General features: G+C 43.8%; 1 protein-coding gene across 5 annotated transcripts in view; it reads left to right on the forward strand.

Annotated features, from left to right (window-relative positions):
* LOC130284051 (rac GTPase-activating protein 1-like) overlaps window positions 1-26838 on the forward strand; it is a 73603-nt gene that overhangs the window by 22493 nt on the left and 24272 nt on the right. For all 5 annotated transcript variants that reach the window (XM_056533977.1, XM_056533978.1, XM_056533980.1 and 2 more), the window contains exons 5-7: window positions 3321-3393; window positions 9707-9760; window positions 18581-18661. In XM_056533977.1, coding sequence (XP_056389952.1) covers window positions 3321-3393; window positions 9707-9760; window positions 18581-18661 — 208 coding nt within the window. The remainder of the gene's footprint in view (window positions 1-3320; window positions 3394-9706; window positions 9761-18580; window positions 18662-26838) is intronic.

A 26838-nucleotide genomic window follows, 5' to 3' on the forward strand; every position in this document is an offset into this window, starting at 1 on the left:
GAGGAGGTAGAATGGGCCATTGACCATCTTAAATTGGGCAAGTCTCCCGGCCCGGACGGATTTTCTGCCTCCTACTTTAAAACCTTTTCCTCTTTGCTAATTCCTCATCTTGTTTCCTTTTTCAACTCCCTTTTTTCTGGCGCCAAACCTCCCTCTGAATTTCTTAATGCTTTGATCACTGTCTTGCGTAAACCCTCTAAGGACCACACTCTACCCTCTAACTATCGTCCTATCTCTCTTCTTAATGTTGATTCTAAACTACTCACCTCTATTCTTGCTTTAGACTTAATTCCTATTTGCCCTCTCTTGTCCACAAAGACCAGGTGGGATTTATCCCAGGCCGACAAGCCCCAGATAATATTAGGAAGATCTTGAACCTTATCAACTATTCAGATGTAACTAAAACTCCCATGGTTGACCTAGCGCTAGATATAGAAAAGGCCTTTGATACGGTCTCGTGGCCCTACCTGTTTCTGGTATTGTCGAAATTTGGCATTTCTGGTCCCTTTGTTAGCATGTTGCATGGCATTTATTCGGCTCCAACGGCCTACTTGAAGCTGCCCTCCACTTCACCCTCATCTATATCTATAGGGAGGGGAACGCGCCAGGGATGCCCCCTCTCACCGGCGCTTTTTGTGCTCGTGATGGAGCCCTTGGCGGTTGCTATTAGAGACAATGTTGACATTAAGGGCCTTGTGGTGGGTTCGCTGGAATATAAAACTAGTCTATTTGCAGATGACCTTTTCCTGACGTTAACGAATCCTTTAGTTGCTTTACCTAATTTACTCACTCTCTTGGATAGGTTTGCTGGGCTGTTGGGGTTGAAGGTGAATGTGGCTAAATCGGAGGTTATGTATTGCAATGTCCCACCTTTGACACGTCAATTGATTTCATTAAATTTTGGGTTTCATGATTCCTCCCAGGGCCTGTCCTATCTAGGTGTTAATCTTACTACATCCCTTAAAACTTTATATGCGGCGAACTATCCTCCACTATTTCGCTCTATTAGAGCGGATCTCACTAAGTGCACAGTACCCCATATCTCGTGGATAGGTCGCATCCTGTATTTGCTCCGCTCCCTTCGGTAGTGAAAAAAGACATATGCTCTCTTCAACACACTATTTCCCATTACATCTGGAATGGTAGACGACCCCGCATTAATAAGACTGTTATGCATTATCATAAAAGGGTGGGTGGTCTATCGGTTCCCAACCTGCTGAAATATTACTATGCTGCTCGCCTAGCCCAATTGGCCCTAACACACGCCACACAGAATGCCCCTAGATGGGTGGGGTTGGAGGCATCCCTTATCTCTCCCTACTCTTTTTCCGCCTTGATGTGGTCCTCTTGTCCTGTCTCAGATCTTCTCTCCTCTTTGGCGCAAATCACTCTGTTTTCCTTGTCTCTTTGGCGTCTGGTCCGCTTCAAATTCCGTCTGCAGTCCCCTATACCTCTCCTCCTCCCCTTTCTTTCTAATCCCTCTTTTCAACCTGGCATTTCCACCGCCTTATATTCTTGGTGGTGGAAACACAACTCTGCTCTATACATACACTCCCGCCTGGGGAATATTTCCGGGCCCTTCAAATCCTATCATATTACTCCTCGTTGGGACCTAAGGGCTTTCAGGTACATACTACATTCTATGAAGCAGCCTTGCTTTATGGTCCTACGTTGCCAGGCATGCTTTCTAGCATTTATGCTCATCTAAATGCCCCCCCCCCCCCTACTGATACTAAAGTGCGCTTCATGGTAGCCTGGGAACGTGACCTACGTGTGACCCTATCTTTGCCCCAATGGCATGCTTGTTGCACGGCTATTAGTAAGGGTAGTTGGCAGGTCTCCTTAATGGAGACATCTATTAAAATCCTACATAGAGTCTATATGGTCCCTTCTAGATTGCACACACTTTACCCATCGGTGTCTCCTCTTTGCTTCAGGGGATGTCAGACTAATGGTTCTATGCATCATATTTGGTGGAGCTGCCCTAAGGTAGCACAATTGTGGAGAAGGGTTCATACGGTCCTGGTAGATTTATTTGGTGAACGCATGCCCAGTTCCCCATCTTTTTGTCTTTTAAGCAACAGACCCAGTAGGATGCCATTCCGCACCTTTCGAATGGCTCAATTCATTCTTATGGCTACCAGGATACATATTGCGGCCCAATGGAAATCCCCGTTATTGTCATTTCAGAAGGTTATTGATAGAGTTAACTTTATTATGCTTTGTGAAAAACTGTCTGCCATTTGTGAGAACAGGGTGGAATATTTTGATAAATTATGGGAAGAATGGCAGGCCTCCTCTTATTGCCCACCTATGCAGAATTGCCTTTCTCTATATTGAACTGGGGGGAGGGGAATTTTCCTAGGTGTTATATGTGCTTGAGGTGACTGTTTGGGACGACCGATCCTGCCATTAACCTGTATCTGTATTGTTTTCCATGCATATGTGATATATTCTTTGTTTCTGTGCGAAGCAACGAGATGATGTAACCTCCATGTTCTCTGTTTTATCTGTTATTATGTGATTTTATGCCTGAAGAGGCATTTTACTATCTAACTTTTGCCTTTTGTACTGTTATCATTATTCTTTTCAATAAAAGATTCTTGGTTTGACTGTTAAAGGGGTACTCCGGCCACAAGACATCTTATCCCCTATCCAAAGGATAGGGGATAAGATGTCTGATCGCGGGGGTCCCGCCGCTGGGGACCCCCGCAATCTTGCCTGCAGCACCCACCTGTATGTATTGCCGGAAGCACTGGAGGATCTCAGTCTTATGCCTCCCAACCACGGGGACGGAGTATCGTGACGTCACAACTCCGCCCCCCCTTGTGCCGTCACGTCCCGCCCCCTCAATGCAAGTCTATGGGAGGGGGCGTGGTGACTTCATGAAGGGGCAGAATAGTTTGTTTCAAATGCCAAGCAGCGGAGTACGTACCCCTTTAAGAACAAAGGTCCCTTGTGAATGTAGTGGTAATTCACTTCTACGACCGCAACCCCATTCATTTCAGTGGGATGGACCGCGATTGCTAAGCACAATCTCGATCAGTCCCATGGCAGTGAATGGCGCGGTGACCTTGCAAGTGCAGTTCTTCTCCCCTCACAAAGGGGATTCTGGGACCTGTGCTCTGGAGATCCCAGCAGTGAGACCCTCAGCAATCACCCATCCTAGGTGGTTATTGCTGATGCCGGCCAACCCATTTAGGTGAAATTGTTTAATTTGCAATACCAAACCGTGCCCCTGAACAAAGATGGCGCTGTTTCTAATAAATTGCAAACTCCTTCATCCTACATGACCCCAATAATGTTCTTTTCTTTGTCAGGTTGTCCGTGGTAGACGAGTCTTGTGGTTCCTTCCTATCGGACATCAGCTACGACCAGACCGACGATGACCTGGTGAGCCCCCGCTCCGTTGTCGCTGCCGTTTACTGAACAAATCTCTGTATAAACCTCCTTCCATCTCTGCCCTCCGGGGGTCCCCCCCTCTCCCGCCACCATGCGTTCAGAATGGGTTATAGGACCCATGTAAATCCTGTTTTGTTTCTCTTACCAGCACCATGCCCTTGCTCTCTTCACTCTTCTGACAACTGGTTTATATTTATTAATAAAATAAAACCACAAAATCTCATTCCATCCAATTTAAATGCTAATTTCTGTCCCTTTCGGTGTAACCGGGAGTCTTTCGCTGAGCGTTCAGCCGAGAAAGGTCCCTGTGGGGAGTCTTCTCCCCCCTCCGCCCTGTTTAGCTCTCCCTCCCCGCTCTCACACTGCGCTCCTGAGAATACATCCTGTTTGTAATTTGCTTTCCTTAATGCTTTTGAACCGTCCAGAGCTGCCTGCGGTGTCTCCCAGAGGCGGCATTAATATTTAGCTGGCTCGATGGCTCTGCTGCCTCGCGCACTCGCCATTTAGGGTTGTGCCGCAAGTCCGCGGGCATCTACACATCTATCTCTATGGAAAGTCTCCACTGTCCAGCAGCTTGTCCTTTGTAAACAGTCCATGGCCCAATGTGGCTGCCCCGCCCCCCTCTCTCACTTTACAGCAGTGTTTCCCAACCAGGGTGCCCCCAGATGTTGCAAAACTACAACTCCCAGCATGCCCGGACAGCCAAATGATTGCTCATACAAGTCCCCCAGGGAAGTGTTACTTAACCAGGGTGCCTCCAACTGTTGCAAAACTACATTTCCCAGCATTGAACTGTATTAGCAATCAAACAATTGCTCATAAAAATCCCCTAGGACAGTGTTTCCAAACCAGGGTGCCTCCAGCTGTTGCAAAGCTACAACTCCCAGCATATGTCCTGCATTGATATATATGAGCAATGAAAGATTGCTTATACAAGTCCCCTAGGGCAGTGTTTCCCAACCATGGTGCTTCCAGATGTTGCAAAACTACAACTCCCAGCATTTCCGGACAGCCAAATGATTGCTCATACAAGTCCCCCAGGGCAGTGTTACTTAACCAGGGTGCCTCCAGCTGTTGCACAACTACATTTCCCAGGATTGATCTGTATTAGCAATCAAACAATTGCTCATAATAATCCCCTAGGACAGTGTTTGCAAACCAGGGTGCCTCCAACTGTTGCAAAGCTACAACTCCCAGCATGTGTCCTGCATTGATATATATGTGCAATCAAGCGATTGCTTATACAAGTCCTCTAGGGCAGTGTGTTTCCTAACCATGGTGCCTCCAGCTGTTGCAAAGCTACAACTCCCAGCATGTGTTGTGCATTGATATATATGAGCAATCAAATGATTGCTTATACAAGTCCCCTAAGGCAGTGTTTCCCAACCATGGTGCTTCCAGATGTTGCAAAACTACAACTCCCAGTATTTCCAGACAGCCAAATTATTGCTCATACAAGTCCCCCAGGGCAGTGTTACTTAACCAGGGTGCCTCCAGCTGTTGCAAAACTACATTTCCCAGGATTGATCTGTATTAGCAATCAAACAATTGCTCATAAAAATCCCCTAGGACAGTGTTTGCAAATCAGGGTGCCTCCAACTGTTGCAAAGCTACAACTCCCAGCATGTGTCCTGCATTGATATATATGTGCAATCAAGCGATTGCTTATACAAGTCCTCTAGGGCAGTGTGTTTCATAACCATGGTGCCTCCAGCTGTTGCAAAGCTACAACTCCCAGCATGTGTTGTGCATTGATATATATGAGCAATCAAACGATTGCTTATACAAGTCCCCTAAGGCAGTGTTTCCCAACCATGGTGCTTCCAGATGTTGCAAAACTACAACTCCCAGCATTTCCAGACAGCCAAATGATTGCTCATACAAGTCCCCCAGGGCAGTGTTACTTAACCAGGGTGCCTCCAGCTGTTGCAAAACTACATTTCCCAGGATTGATCTGTATTAGCAATCAAACAATTGCTCATAAAAATCCCCTAGGACAGTGTTTGCAAACCAGGGTGCCTCCAACTGTTGCAAAGCAACAACTCCCAGCATGTGTCCTTCATTGATATATATGTGCAATCAAACGATTGCTCATACAAGTCCCCTAGGGCAGTGTTTCCTAACCAGGGTGCCTCCAGATGTTGCAAAACTACATTTCCCAGCATTAATCTGTATTAGCAATCAAACAATTGCTCATACAAGTCCCCTAGGTCAGTGTTTCCAAACAAAGGTGCCTCCAGCTGTTGCAGAGCTACAACTCCCAGCATGTGTCCTGCATTGATATATATGAGCAATCAAACGATTGCTTATACAAGTCCCCTAGGGCAGTGTTTCCTAACCATGGTGCGTCCAGCTGTTGCAAAACTACAACTCCCAGCATGCCCGGACAGCCAACGGCTGTCCGGGCATGCTGGGAGTTGTAGTTTTGCAACAGCTGGAGGCACCCTGGTTGGGAAACACTGCTTTACAGATACTCCCCTAGGACTTCAGTTCAATAAGGTGTGGGTTTTATATGGTGCTTCATTCACTATGGTTGTTTCACAGCAAGCAGCTCGGTAAAGAGAAGCTTCTCCCCTCTTGAGCAACCAGGCGCTTCTTTGGGTTGTAAATACTTCTCATTTAGGGAACAGCGAGGCCCTAAAATACTCATAATGGAGGTAATAATACAAGTAGTGCACGTAGACTTATGCATGCGGGAAGAAGGTATTTGCGCCCTTTAGGATTTAATGGGCATCTTTAAATACATTTATCATTAAAGAGGGATTCCCCCCCGTAATGACAAGTTCAACCTCTGGGACCACCTCTTGTCTGGAAAATGAAGGGTGTACAATCCTGGTCCAGCATGGTGTCCCTGCACGGCAGCGCCCCCGAACACCAGCTGTGCAGGGAAGTGCAGCTGCCTCCATTTACTTGTATGTAGCTTTGCTGCACTTGGCACCGACTGTGCAAGTCAATGCAGAAAAGCTACATACAAGTGAATGGGGCCGGCTGCTTTTCTCGACAAAGCTGGAGGATGGGAAGCTTTGCCGTGCAGGAAAGCCCTAGAAGGGGGACACTACACTGTGCTTAAAGGGGTACTCCGGTGGAAAACAGATTTGTAAATTACTTCTATTTAAACAATCCTAATCCTTCCAGTACTTCTCAGCAGCTGTATAATACAGAGGAAGTTCTTTTCTTTTTGAATTTCCTTTCTGTCTGACCACAGTGTTCTCTGCTGACACCTCTGTCCATGTCAGGAACTGTCCAAAGCCATAGCAATCCTCTCCTGCTTTGGTCAGTTCCTGATATGGACAGAGGTGTCATCAGAGAGCACTGTGGTCAGACAGAAAGGAAATTCAAAGAGAACTTCCTGTGGAGCATTCGGCAGCTGATAAGTACTGGAAGGATTAATATTTTTAAATAGAAGTCATTTACAAATCTGTTTGACTTTCTGGCACCAGTTGATTAGAAAACAAAAAAAATTGTTTTCCACCGGAGTATCCCTTTAACAGGCACTGTGATTCCTTCCTATTCAGGATCAGTGAAGATCCCTGGGACAGTGTTTTCCCAACCAGGGTGCTTCCAGCTGTTGCAAAACTATGACTCCCAGCATGCCCTGACAGCGGTTGGCTGTCCGGGCATGCTGGGAGTTGTAGTTTTGCAACAGCCTGAGACACTGTAATTGGGAAACACTGTCCCAGGGGTTGGACCTCCATTAATCGTAAAGTAATGACATGTCCCAACTATTTAGAAGATGAGAAACACCATTAACAGACATTCATTAAAGGGGTACTCCCGTGGAAAACTTTTTTTTTTTTTTTTTAATTAACTGGTGCCAGAAAGTTAAACAGATTTGTAAATTACAAAATCTTAATCCTTCCAGTACTTCTTAGTGGCTGTATACTACAGAGGAAATTATTTTCTTTTTGGTTTTCTCTTCTGTCATGACCACAGTGCTCTCTGCTGACACCTCTGTCCATTTTAGGAACTGTCCAGAGCAGGAGCAAATCCCCATAGCAAACCTCTCCTGCTCTGGACAGTTCCTAAAATGGACAGAGGTGTCAGCAGAGAGCACTGTGGTCAGACAGAAAGGAAATACGAAAAGAAAAGAACTTCCTGTGGAGCATACAGCAGCTGATAAGTACTGGAAGGATTAAGATTTTTAAATAGAAGTCATTCACAAATCTGTTTAACTTTCTGGCACCAGTTGATTTAAAAAAGTTTTCCAGTGGAGTACCCCTTTAAGGCGTTGTCCAGGATTAAAAAAAAAAAAATGCTGCCCCTTTTTTGCAAAAACATCACCACTCCTGTCCACAGGTTGAATGTAGAACTGCAACTTGGTCCCATTCATTTTAATGGAGCCGAGCTGCAATACCAGACACAACCTGTGGACGGGAGTGGAGCTGTTTGTGCAAGAAATAAGCAGTATTTTTCTAACCCTGGGCGACCAGTTTAAAGGAGTAATCCAGGGAAAACCCATTTTATTTTCAAATTGGCTGTCAACAGAAAGTTATACAGATATGTAAATTATTTCTAATAATAATAAAAATCTTAAACATTCCAGTACTGTATGCTCCACAGGAAGTTGTGTAGTTCTTTCCAGTCTGACCACAGTGCTCTCTGCTGCCACCTCTTTTTTTTAATCAAATATGTTTTTATTATAAAACCTATACATAACAAATCCTCTTTCTGTGTCAGGAACTGTCCAGAACATGAACCAATCCCCATAGCAAACCTCTCCTGCTCTGGACAGTTCCTGACATGGACAGAGGTGTCAGCAGAGAGCACTGTGGTCAGACTGGAAAGAACTACACAACTTCCTCTGGAGCATACAGCAGCTGATAAGTACTGGAAGGATTAAGATTTTTAAATAGAAGTCATATACACATCTGTTTAACTTTCAGGCTCCATACGATTTTAAAACATTTCTCCTGAGTGCCCCTTTAATGGGTCCCCTACTTCGGAGCCGGAATGCTTTGTGATTGGCTGGTTGGACCGTGATTCTTTACATTGGATTTCTCAGAGGAATTAGATCAGTGGTCTCAAACTATGGCCTTCCAGATGTTGCAAAACTTCAACTCCCAGCATGCCCGGACAGCCAACGGCTGTCCGGGCATGCTGGTAGTTGAAGTTTTGCAACATCTGGAGGGCCACATTTTGAGACCACTGTCTTAGATCCTGCCTTTTTGGGTAGGAAAGTGATCACAAAGTTGAGCATATTTCTTGCGGTTGTTACTTTTTTACACATTGTACAATAGCATGTTAAAGGGGTTATCCAGGAAAAACCTTTTGTTTAATATATATAAAATCAACTGGCTCAAGAAAGTTAAACAGATTAGTAAATTACTTCTATAAAAAAAAATCTTAATCCTTTCAGTACTTATGAGCTGCTGAAGTTGAGTTGTTCTTTTCTGTTTAAGTGCTCTCTGATGACACCTGTCTCGGGAACCGCCCAGTTTAGAAGCAAATCCCCCATAGCAAACCTCTTCTACTCTGTGCAGTTCCCAAGACAAGCAGAGAGCACTGTTGCCAGACAGAAAATAACTCAACTTCAGCAGCTGATGATTATTGGAAGGATTAAGATTTTTTTAATAGAAGTAATTTACAAATCTGTTTAACTTTCTGGAGCCAGTTGATATACCCCTTTTAAGTTAGTTTATAAAATCTTTGCATTACTTCTCATGTACGAACGTTGAGTTTCTTGATGTTTTCTTTTCCTTTCAAACCTAAATGTAGACTTGGGGTACGTTCAGACGAGCGGATCCACGACGTATTTTATGCTGCCCATCCGCTGCTGAAGGACCGCTACAGGGTGCCTTTAGATGTGCCTGCTCGGAGCGGCAAAACGCCGCTACGAGCAGACACACTGAAGTTATGTGCAAGTCACTGGGCATGTGCACTACGATTCACCGTGCAATGTGCGAGTACACCGTGCATCGCAGTGTCTCTTCTCGTAGCGGCGTATTTTAAAGGAAACCGGTATAAAGGGTACGTTCAGACGAGCGGATCCACAGCGTATTTTATGCTGCGGATCTGCCACTGAAGGACCACTACATGGTGCCCTTAGACGTGCCTGCTCGCAGTGCATTGTGGGATGGCAGTTACATTTAAATTTGAGCCCTTGGATCACATGATTAAACATCTGTCTTTTTTTTTTCCAAAAATAAGCAGCAGAATTTTAAAAGTAGCAATTTATACGGGAATAACGCCAAAAGTGTCTCGACCTTTTTCTACCGAATCGTGTGACACCAATGTTCTCCGAGTTTTGTGTTTTACAGGAATGTTCCTTGTATGACCTATATTCTACGATGTTCATTCTCCTCAGGATCTGGATGAGTTTTCTGGGAGACCCGTAAAGCTGAAGCCACGGGAGAGAAGGGTAAGTGTAAAGCACGGAGGGTGTATGTGTACACCGCTCATTCCACCGATCTAGTATCTATAAATCCAGTAATTGTCTACAAAAGGATCGGCAGTAAGGAACACTTATATCTTGTGACAATGGCGCCCGACAGGTTAATATCGGGCAGCAGGTGTCCTTGAATTGGATGTTGGAAGCAGAAAAAAGGGCCAAGTGTAAGGATTTGAGTGACTTTAACCAGGACTGAATAGTGATGTGTAGACTCCGGGGTCAGGTCATCCCCAGAGCGGCCGGTCTTGTGGGGTGTCCCCAGTATGTAGGGGTCAGTACCAACCATAAGTGTCCAAGGAAGAAGAATCGGTGACCCAAAACTCATTGATGTGTGTGTGGTGGTGGGGGGGGGGGGGGGGTTGAAGGCTAGCCATCTGGTCCAATCCCACAGAAGAGCTGCTGTAAAGCAAACTGCTGAAAAACCTCCTGCTTTCTATGATATGATAGAAAGGAGTCCGATCACACAGGCAAGTACAGGGCCCCGCAAACCGGTCAGAGCCCAAGTGACCCCTGTCCACCACAGAAAGTGTTTATAATGGACATCAGTGCTGGAGCAATGGAAGAAGGTGCCTGGTCTGATGGATGACGTTCTCCATGTGGACGGCCGGGTGCCTGTGTGTTACTTACCTGGAGAAGAGATGGCACCAGGATGCATTATGGGAAGAAGACAAGATGGCGGGGGCAGTGTGATGGGCAATGTCCTGCTGGAGACCTTGTGTCCTGGCATCATGTGGATGTTACTGTGACACGTACCACCTACCTGACCATTATACAGACAAAGTCCACCCTTCATGGCAGCGGATACCACAGGACACAGCACAGGGATATGGGGTCCGCACCTCACACCTTTATAGGATCTGATACCACAGGACACAGCACAGGGATATGGGGTCCGCACCTCACACCTTATAGGATCTGATACCACAGGACACAGCACAGGGATATGGGGTCCGCACCTCACACCTTATAGGATCTGATACCACAGGACACAGCACAGGGATATGGGGTCCGCACCTCACACCTTATAGGATCTGATACCACAGGATACAGTACAGGGATATGGGGTCCGCACCTCACACCTTATAGGATCTGATACCACAGGACACAGCACAGGGATATGGGGTCCACACCTCACACCTTATAGGATCTGATACCACAGGACACAGCACAGGGATATGGGGTCCGCACCTCACACCTTATAGGATCTGATACCACAGGACACAGCACAGGGATATGGGGTCCGCACCTCACACCTTATAGGATCTGATACCACAGGACATAATACAGGGACATGAGGTCCGCACCTCACACCTTATAGGATCTGATACCACAGGACACAGTACAGGGATATGGGGTCCGCACCTCACACCTTATAGGATCTGATACCACAGCACAGGGATATGGGGTCCGCACCTCACACCTTATAGGATCTGATACCACAGGACACAGCACAGGGATATGGGGTCCGCACCTCACACCTTATAGGATCTGATACCACAGGACACAGCACAGGGATATGGGGTCCGCACCTCACACCTTATAGGATCTGATACCACAGGACACAGCACAGGGATATGGGGTCCGCACCTCACACCTTATAGGATCTGATACCACAGGACACAGCACAGGGATATGGGGTCCGCACCTCACACCTTATAGGATCTGATACCACAGCACAGGGATATGGGGTCCGCACCTCACACCTTATAGGATCTGATACCACAGCACAGGGATATGGGGTCCGCACCTCACACCTTATAGGATCTGATACCACAGGACACAGCACAGGGATATGGGGTCCGCACCTCACACCTTATAGGATCTGATACCACAGGACACAGCACAGGGATATGGGGTCTGCACCTCACACCTTATAGGATCTGATACCACAGGACACAGCACAGGGATATGGAGTCCGCACCTCACACCTTATAGGATCTGATACCACAGGACACAGCACAGGGATATGGGGTCCGCACCTCACACCTTATAGGATCTGATACCACAGGACACAGCACAGGGATATGGGGTCCGCACCTCACACCTTATAGGATCTGATACCACAGGACACAGTACAGGGATATGGGGTCCGCACCTCACACCTTATAGGATCTGATACCACAGGATACAGTACAGGGATAGGGGGTCCGCACCTCACACCTTATAGGATCTGATACCACAGGACACAGCACAGGGATATGGGGTCCGCACCTCACACCTTATAGGATCTGATACCACAGGATACAGTACAGGGATAGGGGGTCCGCACCTCACACCTTATAGGATCTGATACCACAGGACACAGCACAGGGATAGGGGGTCCGCACCTCACACCTTATAGGATCTGATACCACAGGACACAGCACAGGGATATGGGGTCCGCACCTCACACCTTATAGGATCTCTGTATAGTGTTACATGACTGGTATAATCACACAATATACCTCTGGCAGCTATATAATATCCTGTGTAAATACATCAATTACACAATGTAAATATTGGCTTCCATCGCTCGTCCTCCTCCCCCTCAGACACAAGGGGTCAGATGTTATTAATACCAAGACCAGACAGACTGACTTCATTTGTCAGCAAATTGCCCGGGATCAATAAAAAGTTCATTATTTGGATACCGGGCTCCTGCAGGTTTGGCAGAAATTTTTCATAAATCATTGTAGAAGTTTTCGTGACGTTCCGGGGCCGGTATTCAGGCGCTCTCTAGTGCTCAGCTATGGATGTAGAGGCCGATGAAGAACACGCAGAACTGCCACATGGAAAGACGGGTGTCATAGAACGGAGGCGGATCGGGACTGATGGATGGGAAGAAGAAATAGTCAAATATTCCTTATAACAGCAGGTGACCAAAGCCATCTCCAAACCCAAAGACAAGAAAATACAAGAACTGTATCACCACATATAGTTGTACACGTATAGACAGACACACACTATTCTGGGTGGGGTTCCCAATGCTGCAGCCTTCCATTGTATTTTGAATGGTAGTCTGCTGCACTGTGCACACTGTGGAAATTACAATTCTGGAGTATGGCTGTATTCACACTACGTTTGTGCAATACAGTTCCCGTATATGTTTTCAATTTGAAAACCGTACGGAACCGTATTGAAAACCGTATGCCAAACAATGCATCTGGTTGCATCTGTTTTGCGTCCTGTGCGGTTTTGTCCGTTTTTATATTTCCCGTACCCAAAAGCCTACCACGGTTTTTGGTCCGGGTGAAAAACTGTATTAAACCGTTTACGCTTTTTTTTTTTTTTTTTTACATGGGAGTCAATGGGAACCGCACAGAACCGTATGTGCGTACGGTTCCATCCGGTTTGCCCCAAACGGGTTTTTACTTTGCACAGTTTTTTTTCTTGGAATTTCAAGCAAACAAGTGAAACTTTATTCATAATGGAGTGAAAAGTTAAAAACGTATACTTCTTTTTCTCAAAAAACTGATGCAACCGGACATGATTTTTCAAACTCTATACGGTTTTTAACCGTAAACGGGTTAAAATCTGTACACGCATTTTGATACAATTTTGACAGGTTTTGAGGAATGCGTTTTTCATCAAAAACCTGATACGGGAACTGTGTTGCAAAAACGTGGTGTGAATGCCGCCTTATAACAGCAGGTGACCGAAAGACCAAAGCCATCTCGAAACCCAATCCCAAAGACAAGAAAATACAAAAAACTGTATCACCACATATAGTTGTACAAGTATAGACACACACTATTCTGGGTGGGGATCCCAATGCTGCAGCCTTCCATTGTTTTTCAATGGTAGTCTGCTGCACTGTGTACACTGTGGAAATTACAATTCTGGTGTAAGGCCAGGTTCACACCACGTTTTTGCAGTACAGTTCCCGTATACGTTTTCAATATGAAAATCGCACGGAACCGTACTGAAAACCGTATGCGTTGACTCTCCATTGAAAATGTATGCCAACCGATGTATCGGTTGCATCTGTTTTGTGTCCTGTACGGTTTTGTCAGTTTTTTTTTTTTCCCGTACCCAAAACCTTAGCCTACCACGTTTTTTGGTCTGGGTAAAAAAAAAACGTATTCAAACCGTATACCTTTTTTTTATTTTTATTTTTTTTATTTTTTATTTTTTGTAACATGGGACTCAATGTGAACCATACAGAACCATATGTGCGTACGGTTCCATCCGGTTTGCACCATATGGTTTTTGACTTTGCGCATTTTTTTTTTTTTGGAATTTCAATTAGAGATGAGCGAATTTACAGTAAATTCGATTCGTCACAAACTTCTCGGCTCGGCAGTTGATGACTTTTCCTGCATAAATTAGTTCAGCTTTCCGGTGCTCCCTAGGAAAGAGTCTCCTAGGACTGTATCCACCTTTTCCAGCCCACCGGAGCACCTGAAAGCTGAGCTCATTTATGCAGGATAAGTCATCAACTGCCGAGCCGAGAAGTTTGTGACGAATCGAATTTACTGTAAATTCGCTCATCTCTAATTTCAATCAAACAAGTGAAACTTTATTCATAATGGAGTGAAAATTTAAGAACGTATGTTTTTTTTCTTTAAAAAAACTGATGCAACCAGACATAATTTTTCAAACCGTATACGGGTTAAAATTTGTACACATGTTTTGATACAGTTTAGTCCGGTTTTAAAGAATCCGTTTTTCATCAAAAACCTGACACGGGAAATGTATTGCAAAAACGTGGTGTGAACCCAGCCTAAGCCTGTTAAAGGGGACGGCACATTTCCAGTTGTGCGGCTCCTGAATGTCCTCCCGGAGTAGCATGCATTGGCCCTAAGAGTATATAGGGCACCTCCTAGTAAGTATATTAGTTGCAACGGGTAAGTATGATAGAGTATAAGCCAGTGTTTCCCAACCATGGTGCCTCCAGCTGTTACAAAAATACAGCTCCCAGCTTGTGTCCTACATTGATCTGTATGAACAATCAAACGATTGCTCATACAAGTCCCCTAGGGCAGTGTTTCCTAACCAGAGTGCCTCCAGCTGTTGCAAAACTACAACTCCCAGCAAGCCCAGACAGCCGTTGGCTGTCTGGGCTTGCTGGGAGTTGTAGTTTTGCAACAGCTGGAGGCACCCTGGTTGTAAAACACTGAAATAATCAATGGGGGCTCTTACAGATGTCAGAAGGGCTATGCTGCATACATGTTCTACAACCACTTATCCTTTGGGAGTCTGCAAGAAAAACAAAGGCTCCAGAAGTTGTATTAAAGGGGTATTCCATGAAAAATCATTTTTTTTTTTTTTTTTTTCATATCTACTGGCTCCAGAAAGTTACACAGATTTGTAAATTACTTCTATAAAAAAAATCTCAATCCTTCCAGTACTTATCAGCTGCTGAAGTTGTGTAGTTCTTTCCAGTCTGACCACAGTGCTCTCTGCTGACACCTCTGTCTGTCTCAGGAACTTTCCAGATTAGCAACAAATCCCCATAGAAAACCTCTCCTGCTCTGAACCGTTCCTGAGACAGACAGAAGTGTCAGATCACTGTGGTCAGACAGAAAAGAAGAACTCAACTTCAGCAGCTGATAAGTACTGGAAGGATTAAGATTTTTTTTATAGAAGTAATTTACAGATCTGTTTAACTTTCTGGAGTCATCTATTTTTTTTTTTTTTTTTCTTGTATAACCCCTTGTCAAGCCCGAAAAATGATCTCTGCAACAACGAGAGGCAACCGGATCCAGCATTTGGCTATTAATTTGCATGCCCGGTGCTTAAATTTATAAGGCTATTATTACGTAGTTTTGCCCATTCCGTGCAGGATATTGGCTTGGCCTTTGTGCTGGGCTTTTTAAAAGTCGCAAAAAACGATAGATTCTATGAAATAATGGGCCTGTAAATCTGCTCCTGTATATGAATAATAGATGGTAATGGCGGCAGTGGGGTGGTTTATGGCCACCCTCCATCCAACAGGCCCTGAATGCTGTATGAACCCAATTTGTTCTGCGCTTACACCCCCTCCGGTCCGCGGTCTCGTACTGCTTTGTCCATGCACATTAGAGGAACAGCAGCACACAGGCTCAGCAGAACCAAGAATGAGGTGTGTGGCCACCTCTAAGGGTCACCTCTATCTACACTGAATGGCCACTTTATTAGACCCCCCACATGTAGCAGACATTGGACTTCTTTTAGACTTCACACCCGGAGTAGTCAATCACGGCATAGGTTTCGCAAGGTAATAAAATTGTTCTGAAGGATTATTGACCCGTGCAGACAGGATCCCTTCTCCCTGTTGCTGCACCCCAAATGGAGGTCCTGACCGGCTCTGAATACCACGTTCTACCTTGTAGATTAGATATCGATAGGGTTAAGATCTGGAGACTGTAAAGGCCAGGAAAGTAGGAAATATTGCCTGTCATGTTTTTAGGATCCAATCCATGACTATACAACCCTTGTGGATGGGGCATTGTCTTGTTGACACTTTCCTTATGCCACAAAGGAAATGGCGGCCATGAAGGGATGTCTCCACAATGCTTAGATAAGCCCTACTGGATCTCGATCCATCTGACCAGGCCATGTTTCTCTGTAGAGATCTGGATCCATCTGACCAGGTCATGTTTCCCCACAGAGATCTGGATCCATCTGACCAGGTCATGGTTCTCCACAGAGATCTGGATCCATCTGACCAGGCCATGGTTCTCCACAGAGATCTGGATCCATCTGACCAGGACATGGTTCTCTATAGAGATCTGGATCCATCTGACCAGGCCATGTTTCTCCACAGCGTTCTGGATCCATCTGACCAGGCCATGTTTCTCCACAGAGATCTGGATCCATCTGACCAGGCCATGTTTTTCTATAGAGATCCGGATCCATCTGACCAGGCCATGTTTCTCTACAGAGATCTGGATCCATCTGACCAGGCCATGTTTCTCCACAGAGATCTGGATCCATCTGACCAGGCCATGGTTCTCCACAGAGATCTGGATCCATCTGACCAGGTCATGTTTCTCTATAGAGATCTGGATCCATCTGACCAGGTCATGTTTCTCTATAGAGATCTGGATCCATCTGACCGGGTCAGGTTTCTCCTCAGATCTGGATCCATCTGACCAGGTCATGTTTCTCCTTAGATCTGGATCCATCTGACCAGGTCATGTTTCTCCTTAGATCTGGATCCATCTGACCAGGCCATGTTTCTCTGTAGAGATCTGGATCCATCTGACCAGGCCATGTTTCTCTATAGAGATCTGGATCCATCTGTCCAGGCCATGTTTCTCTATAGAGATCTGGATCCATCTGACCAGGCCATGTTTCTCCTTAGATCTGGATCCATCTGACCAGGCCATGTTTCTCCTTAGATCTGGATCCATCTGACCAGGCCAAGTTTCTCTATAGAGATCTGGATCCATCTGACCAGGACATGTTTCTCCTTAGATCTGGATCCATCTGACCAGGTCATGTTTCTCTATAGAGATCTGGATCCATCTGACCAGACCATGTTTCTCTATAGAGATCTGGATCCATCTGTCCAGGCCATGTTTCTCTATAGAGATCTGGATCCATCTGACCAGGCCATGTTTCTCCTTAGATCTGGATCCATCTGACCAGGCCATGTTTCTCCTTAGATCTGGATCCATCTGACCAGGCCATGTTTCTCCTTAGATCTGGATCCATCTGACCAGGCCATGTTTCTCCTTAGATCTGGATCCATCTGACCAGGCCATGTTTCTCTATAGAGATCTGGATCCATCTGACCAGGCCATGTTTCTCTATAGAGATCTGGATCCATCTGACCAGGCCATGTTTCTCTATAGAGATCTGGATCCATCTGACCAGGCCATGTTTCTCTATAGAGATCTGGATCCATCTGACCAGGACATGTTTCTCTATAGATCTGGATCCATCTGACCAGGCCAAGTTACTCTATAGAGATGTTTCTCCACACAGGATTGTCACCTTTCTCTTTCCCATAAACATATTGGGGGAGATTTATCAAAATCTGCATAGAGAAAGAGTGGTGCAGTTGCCCTTAGCGACCAACCCGATCCCTTCTTTCATTTTTCAGGGGCCTGTTTTTAAAATGAAAGAAGCCATCTGATTGGTTGCTATGGGCAACTGCACCACTTTTCCACTGCACTGGTTTTGATAAAATGTTAAAGTTCGTTTGTGCCAAAGAGCAGTGAATTGTGGGTTCAGACATCTTAGCTGGACTCCACAGGATTTAGGGTAGGGTCACACGTGCCATATTTTGCTACCCATTGGGAGAGATTTATCAAAACCTGTCCAAAGGGTAAGTTGCTGAGTTGCCAATAGCAACCAATTAAAAGGCCTCTGAAAAAAGCGATCTGATTGGTTGCTATGGGCAACTTGGCAACTTTTCCCTCTGGACATGTTTTGATAAATCTCCCCCATTGACTTCAAGGGGTAGGTAAGTACGCAGCAAAATACGGAACGTGTGACCCTACCGTTATACTCTCCACGCATTTACGCAAGAAAGCCCAATAGGGCTGGCAGTGAAGTCCTGGCTACGATGACTGACTGGATTTTCCCATCTAACCTGAAACTGATCCCCAGCAAAATGATTGCTAGATGTTATGCTTAGTGCAGGGTCACCTGTCTAATCTCTGAACAAAGAGTCATAATAAAAGAACGGCCATTCTGACTAATTTAATTTTATAATTTTTATTTATTTATTTTTATAATCCATTATCGATTTGTGACTGGATTTAAATTGACCCCTCAAGAATGACCCTTTAGGGGCAGTTGATCGATCATATAGACTCTATTTTTATAGTTGTTTTGGGGCCCTCGTGATCTTCTTATATTTGTTTTTTGTCTCCGCAGCGCTCCTCCCTCACTCATCTGATCGCTCCGTTTATGAAGAAGCCGCGTCCGAGCTTGACCGCTGCCGTAGTAAATGAGAATGTGAGTGCCTGGGCCTACAGGGCGGCGTTTCCCAACCGGTGTGCCTCCCAGCTGTTGCAAAACTACAACTCCCAGCATACCCGGACAGCCAACGGCTGTCCGGGCATGCTGGGAGCTGTAGTTTTGCAACAGCAGGAGGCATGCTGGTTGGGAAATGCGGCTATGGGGCATATAGATGTGTAGGAAGTAGATCAACACAGGACTGCAAGGTCTGACTACAAAGGCTTTGTTTGTAGTCTGTTACCATGGAGACACACAGGGCTTCAAAGGGGCTGTATACAAAGGTAGATTTTATATATTTATTTTTTATTTTTCTTGCAGTATTATTTTTCTTGTAGTACCAAAACATTTTCAAGCCTTGTTTCTCTACCTAAACGACAGCGTTTTAGAGAGTTCATCTTAAATTTGCAGGTCAGAGGGGTTAATCTCAAAATTAAAACCGGGTACTCTGGTGGAAAACAATTTTTTTTTTTTTAAATCAACTGGTGCCAGAAAGTTAAACAGATTTGTAAATTACTTCTATTTAAAAATCTTTATCCTTCCAGTACTATCAGCTGCTGTATACAACAGTGGAAGTTCTTTTCTTTTTGAATTTCTTTTCTGTCTGACCAGTGTTCTCTGCTGACACCTCTGTTCATATCAGGAACTGTCCAGAGTAGGAGCAAATCCCCATTCCAAACCTATCCCGCTCTGGACAGTTCTTGACACGGACAGAGGTGTCAGCAGAGAGCACTGTGGTCAGACAGAGAAGAAATTCTAAAAGAAAAGAACTTCCTGTGGAGCATACAGCAGCTAAGTACTGGAAGGATTAAGATTTTTATATAGAAGTTAATTACAAATCTGTTTTAACTTTCTGGAACCAGTTAAAGGAGTAGTCCAGTGGTGACCCAGTGGTGAACAACTTATCCCATCCTAAGGATAGGGGATAAGTTGCAGATCGCGGGGGGGTCCGACCGCTGGGGCCCCCTGCGATCTCCTGTACGGAGCCCTGACAGCCCGCGGGAAGGGGGCGTGTCGACCTCCGCACGAAGCGGCGGCCGACGCCCCCCTCAATACAACTCTATGGCAGAGCCGAAGCGCTGCCTTCGGCAATCTCCGGCTCTGCCATATAGATGTATTGAGGGGGCGTGTCGGCCGCCGCTTCTTGCGGGGGTCGACGCCCGATATCTGGCCCCGTACAGAGAGATCGCAGGGGGCCCCAGCGGTCGGACTCCCCACGATCTCAAACTTATCCCCTATCCTTAGGATAGGGGATATGTTTTTCACCACTGGACTACCCCTTTAATTTGAAAAAAAAATAAATTATATTTATTTTGAGATTAACCCCTCTGATCTGCAGATGAACTCTCTAGCACGATTGAAAATGCTGTCATTTAGGTAGAGAAACAAGGCTTGAAAATGTTTTGGTACTACAAGAAAAATACTACAAGAAAAATTAAACAATTTGTAAAAAAAAATAGTTTTCCACCGCAGTACCCCTTTAAGTGTCTGTCTGATAGGGCAAACTGATGAAGGGAACCCCTGCTAAGTGTAAGAATGGATGTCCCTGTCTTCTGATTGAGTGGTGTGGCTGGGTGCATACTGGGCCACCATTCTCTTCTCTTGCAGTCCTATATACTAAGTAAATGGAGTAACAGCCAAGGATGTGTACTGCGGCTCCATTCACTCCGGACAGGGGTCCCATAATTTGAATCCAAGTGTTCTGGACCCCATCAATCAGATGCTTATCGCCTATCGTGTGGACAGAGTTTAAAGGGGTACTCCGGTGGAAAACTTTTTTTTTTTTTTTAAATCAACTTTTGCCAGAAAGTTAAACAGATTTATAAATTACTTCTATAAAAAAATCTTAATCCTTCCAGTACTTATCAGCTGCTGTATACTACAGAGGAAGTTCTTTTCTTTTTGAATTTCTTTTCTGTCTTACCACAGTGCTCTCTGCTGACACCGCTGTTCATATAAGGTACTGTCCAGAGTAGGAGAAAATCCCCTTATTAGCTGCTGAATACTACAGAGGAAATTTTCATTTTGGAACACAGAGCTCTCTGCTGAAATCACGAGCACAGTGCTCTCTGCTGACATCTCTGTCCATTTTAAGAACTGTCCAGAGCAGGAGAAAATCCCCATAGCAAATATATGCTGCTCTTGACAGTTCCTAAAATGGACAGAGATGTTAGCAGAGAGCACTGAGGTCATGATCTCAGCAGAGAGCTCTGTATTCCAAAAGAAAATAAATTCCTCTGTAGTATTCAGCAGCTGATAAGTACTGGAAGGATTAAGATATTTTTTTATAGAAGTAATTTACAAATCTGTTTTTAACTTTCTGGCACCAGTTGATTTATAAAAAAAAAAAAAAAAAAAAAAAAAAAAAAAAAAAAATTCCACCCCAGTACCCCTGTGATGACCTCTTAAAAGGGGTTATCTAGGATTTGGTTTACAAAGCTGATTTCTACCAAAATACAGCGCCACCCCTGTCCTCATGTTGTGTGTGGTATTGCAGTACAATTGAAGTGAATGGAACAAAGATGTAATACCACACACAACCTATGGGCAGGTGTGGAGCTGTTTTTTGGAAGAAATAGGCTTTGTTTTTCTAATCCTAGAAAAGACTTGGGATGTCCTTTTTAAAGGGTTTATCTAGGATTAGAAAACAGTTTATTCCTCACGACTTGCCCCAAAAGTAGAAAACTTGTCTGAAGTTGGAAACCTACTTAAAAGGGGTTGTCCAGGAATAGAAAAGAAAAGAGAAAATGTGTCCCAAAAACATCACCACATCTGTTCTCAGGTTGTCTGCGGAATTACAACTTGGCTCCATTCCCTTCAATTGAACTGAGCTGCAATACCACACACAACCTAAGGACAGGTGTGGCGCTGTTTTTGGAAGAAATAAGCTCTGTTTTTCTAATCCTAGAAAATATTTTTGGATGACCTCTTTAAAAGGGGTTATCTAGGATTAGAAAAAAAACAGAGCTCATTTCTCACGGTTTACCCCGAAAGTTAAAAACTTGTCTGAAATTTGAAACTTACTTGAAAGGAGTCATCCAGGAATAAAACAGAGCTAATTTCTTCCAAACACAGCGCCGCACCGGTTTCTCAGGTTGTGTGGGGTATTACAACTTGGCTCCTTTCCCTTCAATTAAACTAAGCTGCAATACCACACACAACCTGAGGACAAGAGTGGCGCTCTTTCTGAAAGAATGCAGCTATGTCTGTTCTAATCCTGGATAACCTAGGAAATTTTATATGTACTGAAATAAATGTCTGTGTCTATATATTTAAAAATTTTTTTTTTTTTTTTGTATATACAGACGTGACATATATACATTTCCATTTTTGTGTGTGTACATATAATATAGGTGTGTATAAAAAAATACAATATGTATTAAATTACAAATAAAATATATAATCTACATACAAAAAAAAAAATATATATATATATATATATATATATATATATATATATATATATATATATATAATAAAAAAAAATGTTTTTATGTATATTATAGATTTTATTTTTAATTTAATGTATATTGTATTATATTTGTCTCATTGTTTCCCTACCAGGGATCCCCAGCTGTTGCAAAACTGCAACTCCTAGCATGCCTTGACAGCCTTTGGCTGTCTGGACATGCTCATAGTTGTAGTTTTGTGATAGCTTTTAGAGATGAGCGAACTTACAGTAAATTCGATTCGTCACGAACTTCTCGGCTCGGCAGTTGATGACTTATCCTGTGTAAATTAGTTCAGCTTTCCGGTGCTCTGGTGGGCTGGAAAAGGTGGATACAGTCCTAGGAAAGAGTCTACTAGGACTGTATCCACCTTTTCCAGCCCACGGGAGCACCTGAAAGCTGAACTCATTTACGCAGGATAATTTCTCAACTGCCGAGCCGAGTAGTTCGTGACGAATCGAATTTACTGTAAGTTCGCTCATCTCTAATAGCTTTGGATCCCTGGTTGGGAAACAATGAGACAAATATAATACAATATACATTAAATTAAAAATAAAATCTATAATATACATTAAAAAAAATAAAAAAAAAATAAAAATATATATATATATTTTTTTTGTATGTTATAGATTTTATTTTTAATTTGATGCATATTGTATTATATTTGTCTCATTGTTTCCCAACCAGGGTGCCCCAGCTGTTGCAAAACTGCAACTCCCAAGCATGCCTTGACAGCCTTTGGCTGTCCGGGCATGCTGATAGTTGTAGTTTTGCGATAGCTCGTGGCACCTACTTGGAAACCACTGTTTCAGCTGGCGCGAAGCTAGTTTTGCAATAGCTGGAGGCACCCTGGATGAGAACCACTGCTTCAGCTGTTGCAAAACTACAACCCCCAGCATGCCTGGACAGCCTTTGGCAATAGCTGGAGGTACTCAGTTGGGAAACACTGTTCCAGCTGGTGCAAAACTACAACTCCCAGCTACCAATGCTGGGAGTTGTAGTTTTGCAACAGCTGGAGGCACCTGGTTGGGAAATATGCATATACCTTTGCTTCGCAGCATTGGCTGCAGACATCCTTGTGTCATGATGCCATAGACGTGACATTTGCATGATACATTATTCTCCTTTTTTATGTCCATTCCTCTTTCCATTGCTCTAGTCATTTGGCTCGTCCGCGATTATTTTTTTTTCTCTTTTTGTCATCCGTCCAGTTTGCAGCCTTGTAGTTACTGCAGTCCACAATCTATTGACTGCTAAAATTCCAGGCGACTAATCCTTGATATACATCGCAGTGCAATTTACAGCGTACGTGACTCCGGAGCCAGGATCTGCTCTCTGCTGAAGACTGAGACTGCCATCTAATGGTCGATAGGGGGACTGCAGGGGGTTAGAGGGGTGTTGGATTTCTAGTGTCCCCCTATTAAGAAGGTTGTAGTCTGCGCTGTTCTCCGGGGTCCAGAGGGAGTCCCTGCAGTATAGGATCATAGCAGAGAGAGGCAATACGGTGTCTATGGAAAGATCCTGTTATGAGGGTATGTTCACATGGACTGCCTATGCCGCAGATTTTATGCTGTTTCGACTACTTATATTGATATACAAAGCTTAAAATCTGCAGTTTATACAGTACATGTGAGCGTTACATATAGAAGGGATTCTTCATTTGATAATTGCAGTGTTTTCCAAGCAGGGTGCTAAAGGCTGTCGGGGCATGCTGGGAGTTGTAGTTTTACACCCTGCTTGGGAAATACGGTCACATTGGTTGTATAGGACCAGACTCTGCTGTGATTAAATGGGCACTCTAATTAAAAAATGTTTTGCTATTGCACTCCTTATGGTAAATAAACAAAATCTATCTAATGTACTTTGTTTAAAAACAAAAATTTAGTTTTCTATGTTTTATTTGTGTTTAAAAAAAAAACTGCCACTAGGTGTCTCCCTGCTTGTCCAGAGCACATTTCCTCCACATCTCTTGCACAGTCTTTGGACTCCTGCTGGCCTGGTAGAAGTCCAAGATCAGGAAGTGTAGTCTGAAGTGCTGAGGGGGGGGGGGGGGCAGCCTTAGCCAATCATAGCTCATCTGACACTGAACTGCTCAGGGCGATATCAAGGTAGAAAACTAAAAAATAATAAAAATAACGGCAGGGGGAGGTTTATCATGATGGGGGCCGTGACCTGGGGGAATTATAACATTAAACACGATCATAAAGGGCACCTCTCATCAAATAAACTTTTGATATATTTTAGATTAATGAATGTTGAATAACTTTCCAATAGCATGTTAATGGAAAAATATGCTTCTTTCTATTGTATTTTTCCCGATCAGTTCTGTCAGCAAGCATTTCTGACTCATGCTGGAGTCCTAAACACTCAGAGCTGCCCGCCTGCTTTGTTCACAGCCAAACAGGCTGTGAACAAAGCAGGCTGGCAGCTCTGAGTGTTCTCCTTTGTGAACAAAGCAGACTGGCAGCTCGTAGTGTTTAGGACTCCAGCATGAGTCTGAAATGCTTGCTGCCAGGACTGGTAGGGAGACCCCTAGTGGTCATTTCTTCAAAGGGGAAAATTAAATAGAAAGAAGCATATTTTTTAATAACATGCAATTGTGAAGTTATTCTGCATACATTAATCTATAATATATCAAAAGTTTTTTTTTGATGAGAGGTACCCTTTAAAAACGCTGTGGCCAGATCCTTAGCTGGAAGTCAATAGGAATATAGGGCGCCATGTTTTTTTATAAAATTTTTTTCCCCTCCCATATTATATTTTTATATATATATATATATATATATATATATATATATATATATATATATATATATATATATATTTATATTTATATATTTATATTTATTTATTTTATTTTTTTTATTGTGGTGTTTTTTCAGTGGCAACAAATATAGCCTAATATCGACTTTATTCATTGGCAACCAATTTTTTTTTTTCCCTAGGAAAGCTGGACTTGTATCTGATTGCGTGAGATTTGCTTTTTATATCCAGCGCACGGTAGCGAGCGCTGGAGCCGTATACGCCGTTCTACCTCCATTGTGTGCGGAGAATGGAAGGGAGGGGGGTGGGCTGCCGTTTGTTGTAATCCTCTATTACAGGTCATAAGCCGAGGTTGACAAGATAAAAGGATTTGACCCGTATCCTGCTTCCTCCTCGCTGCTTCCCCATTGGCTCTGCGGTCTCATAGAATGGCGTTCTTTTCATTTTTTCTTTTTTTTTTCTTTTATTTTTTATCAGGAAAAGTGTGTTTTTTTTATTTTTTTTTTCTGCTGTGATGAAATGTGTTTTGAAAGACGAAGAAATTGATTTGTAACTTCAAAGTAAAGCGGGCGCGGCGGAAGGGCACGGCGCGCTGCACATGAGAGGCTTGCATAGAGAATGCGTGCGCCCTCATTAGACCAGAGTTACGCTTTGATTTTAATTTTTTTATTTTATACACACTCAGCCGGTTTACGAATAATGTTGATCAAAAGCGTCCGTAACCGTATTGCGTATGCAGCTCCCGTGCAGATCTGTGGGTCTAAATGGTTACATTAATGCGGGGTTGGCTGGAAACTGCAGGATCAGACTACATAGGTTTTGTTATGTAGTCTGTCACCATGGAGACGCATAAGTCTGCATAGGTGCTGCGTTCAGCTCAAGACCATTGTTAAAGTTTCCTCTTACGTTTTGTTTGTGTAGTAGTCATCTTAAAGGGGTTATCCAGGAAAAAACTTTGTTTTATATATGTATCAACTGGCTCCAGAAAGTTAAACAGATTTGTAAATTACTTCTATTAAAAAAATCTTCATCCTTTCAGTACTTATGAGCTGCTTAAGTTGAGTTGTTCTTTTCTGTCTAAGTGCTCTCTGATGACACCTGTCTCAGGAACCACCCAGTTTAGAAGCAAATCCCCATAGCAAACCTCTTCTACTCTGTGCAGTTCCCGAGACAAGCAGAGATGTCAGCAGAGAGCACTGTTGTCAGACAGAAAACAACAACTCAACTTCAGCAGCTGATAATTATTGAAAGAATTAAGATTTTTTTAATGGAAGTAATTTGCTAATCTGTTTGACTTTCCGGAGCCAGTTGATATAAAAATAAAGTTTTTTCCTGGAATGCCCCTTTAATCCTTTGCAAAACTACAACTTCCAGCATGCCCTGACAGCGGAAGGCTGTCAGGGCATGCTGGGAGTTGTAGTTTTGCAACAGCTGGCGAGCAGTCATGTGCTACTATGTTTTTTCTATCATGTGACTACCTCATCAGCGCCACACCTGATCACACCAGTTGTATCTGGTATTGCAGCTCAGCTCCACTGAAGTGACCAGGGCTGAGCTGCAATACCATACACAGCCCATAGACAGGAGTGGCGCTGTTTCTGAAATACAGCATATTTGTTTCATTCGATCCTGTCCAACCCTTTTTTCAAGGGTTATCCAGGATTAGAATAACATATTGGATTTCTTCCAAAAACAGCGCCACCCCTGTCCTCCAGGCTGGTTCTGGTACTTCAGCTCAGTTCAATTGAAGTGAATGGAGCCAAGTTGTAATACCACACACAACCTGAAGACAGGGGTAGCGCTGTTTAAAAAAAATAATAATAATTTGCTCTGTTTTTCTATTCCTGGATGACCCCTTTTAACTAAGTTTCCAACTTAAAGGGGTACTCTGGTGGAAAACATTTAAATCAACTGGTGCCAGAAAGTTAAACAGATTTATAAATTACTTCTATTCCCAGTACTTAT

This window comes from Hyla sarda, chromosome 8 (assembly GCF_029499605.1).
Source record: "Hyla sarda isolate aHylSar1 chromosome 8, aHylSar1.hap1, whole genome shotgun sequence".
Lineage (NCBI taxonomy): Eukaryota > Metazoa > Chordata > Amphibia > Anura > Hylidae > Hyla > Hyla sarda.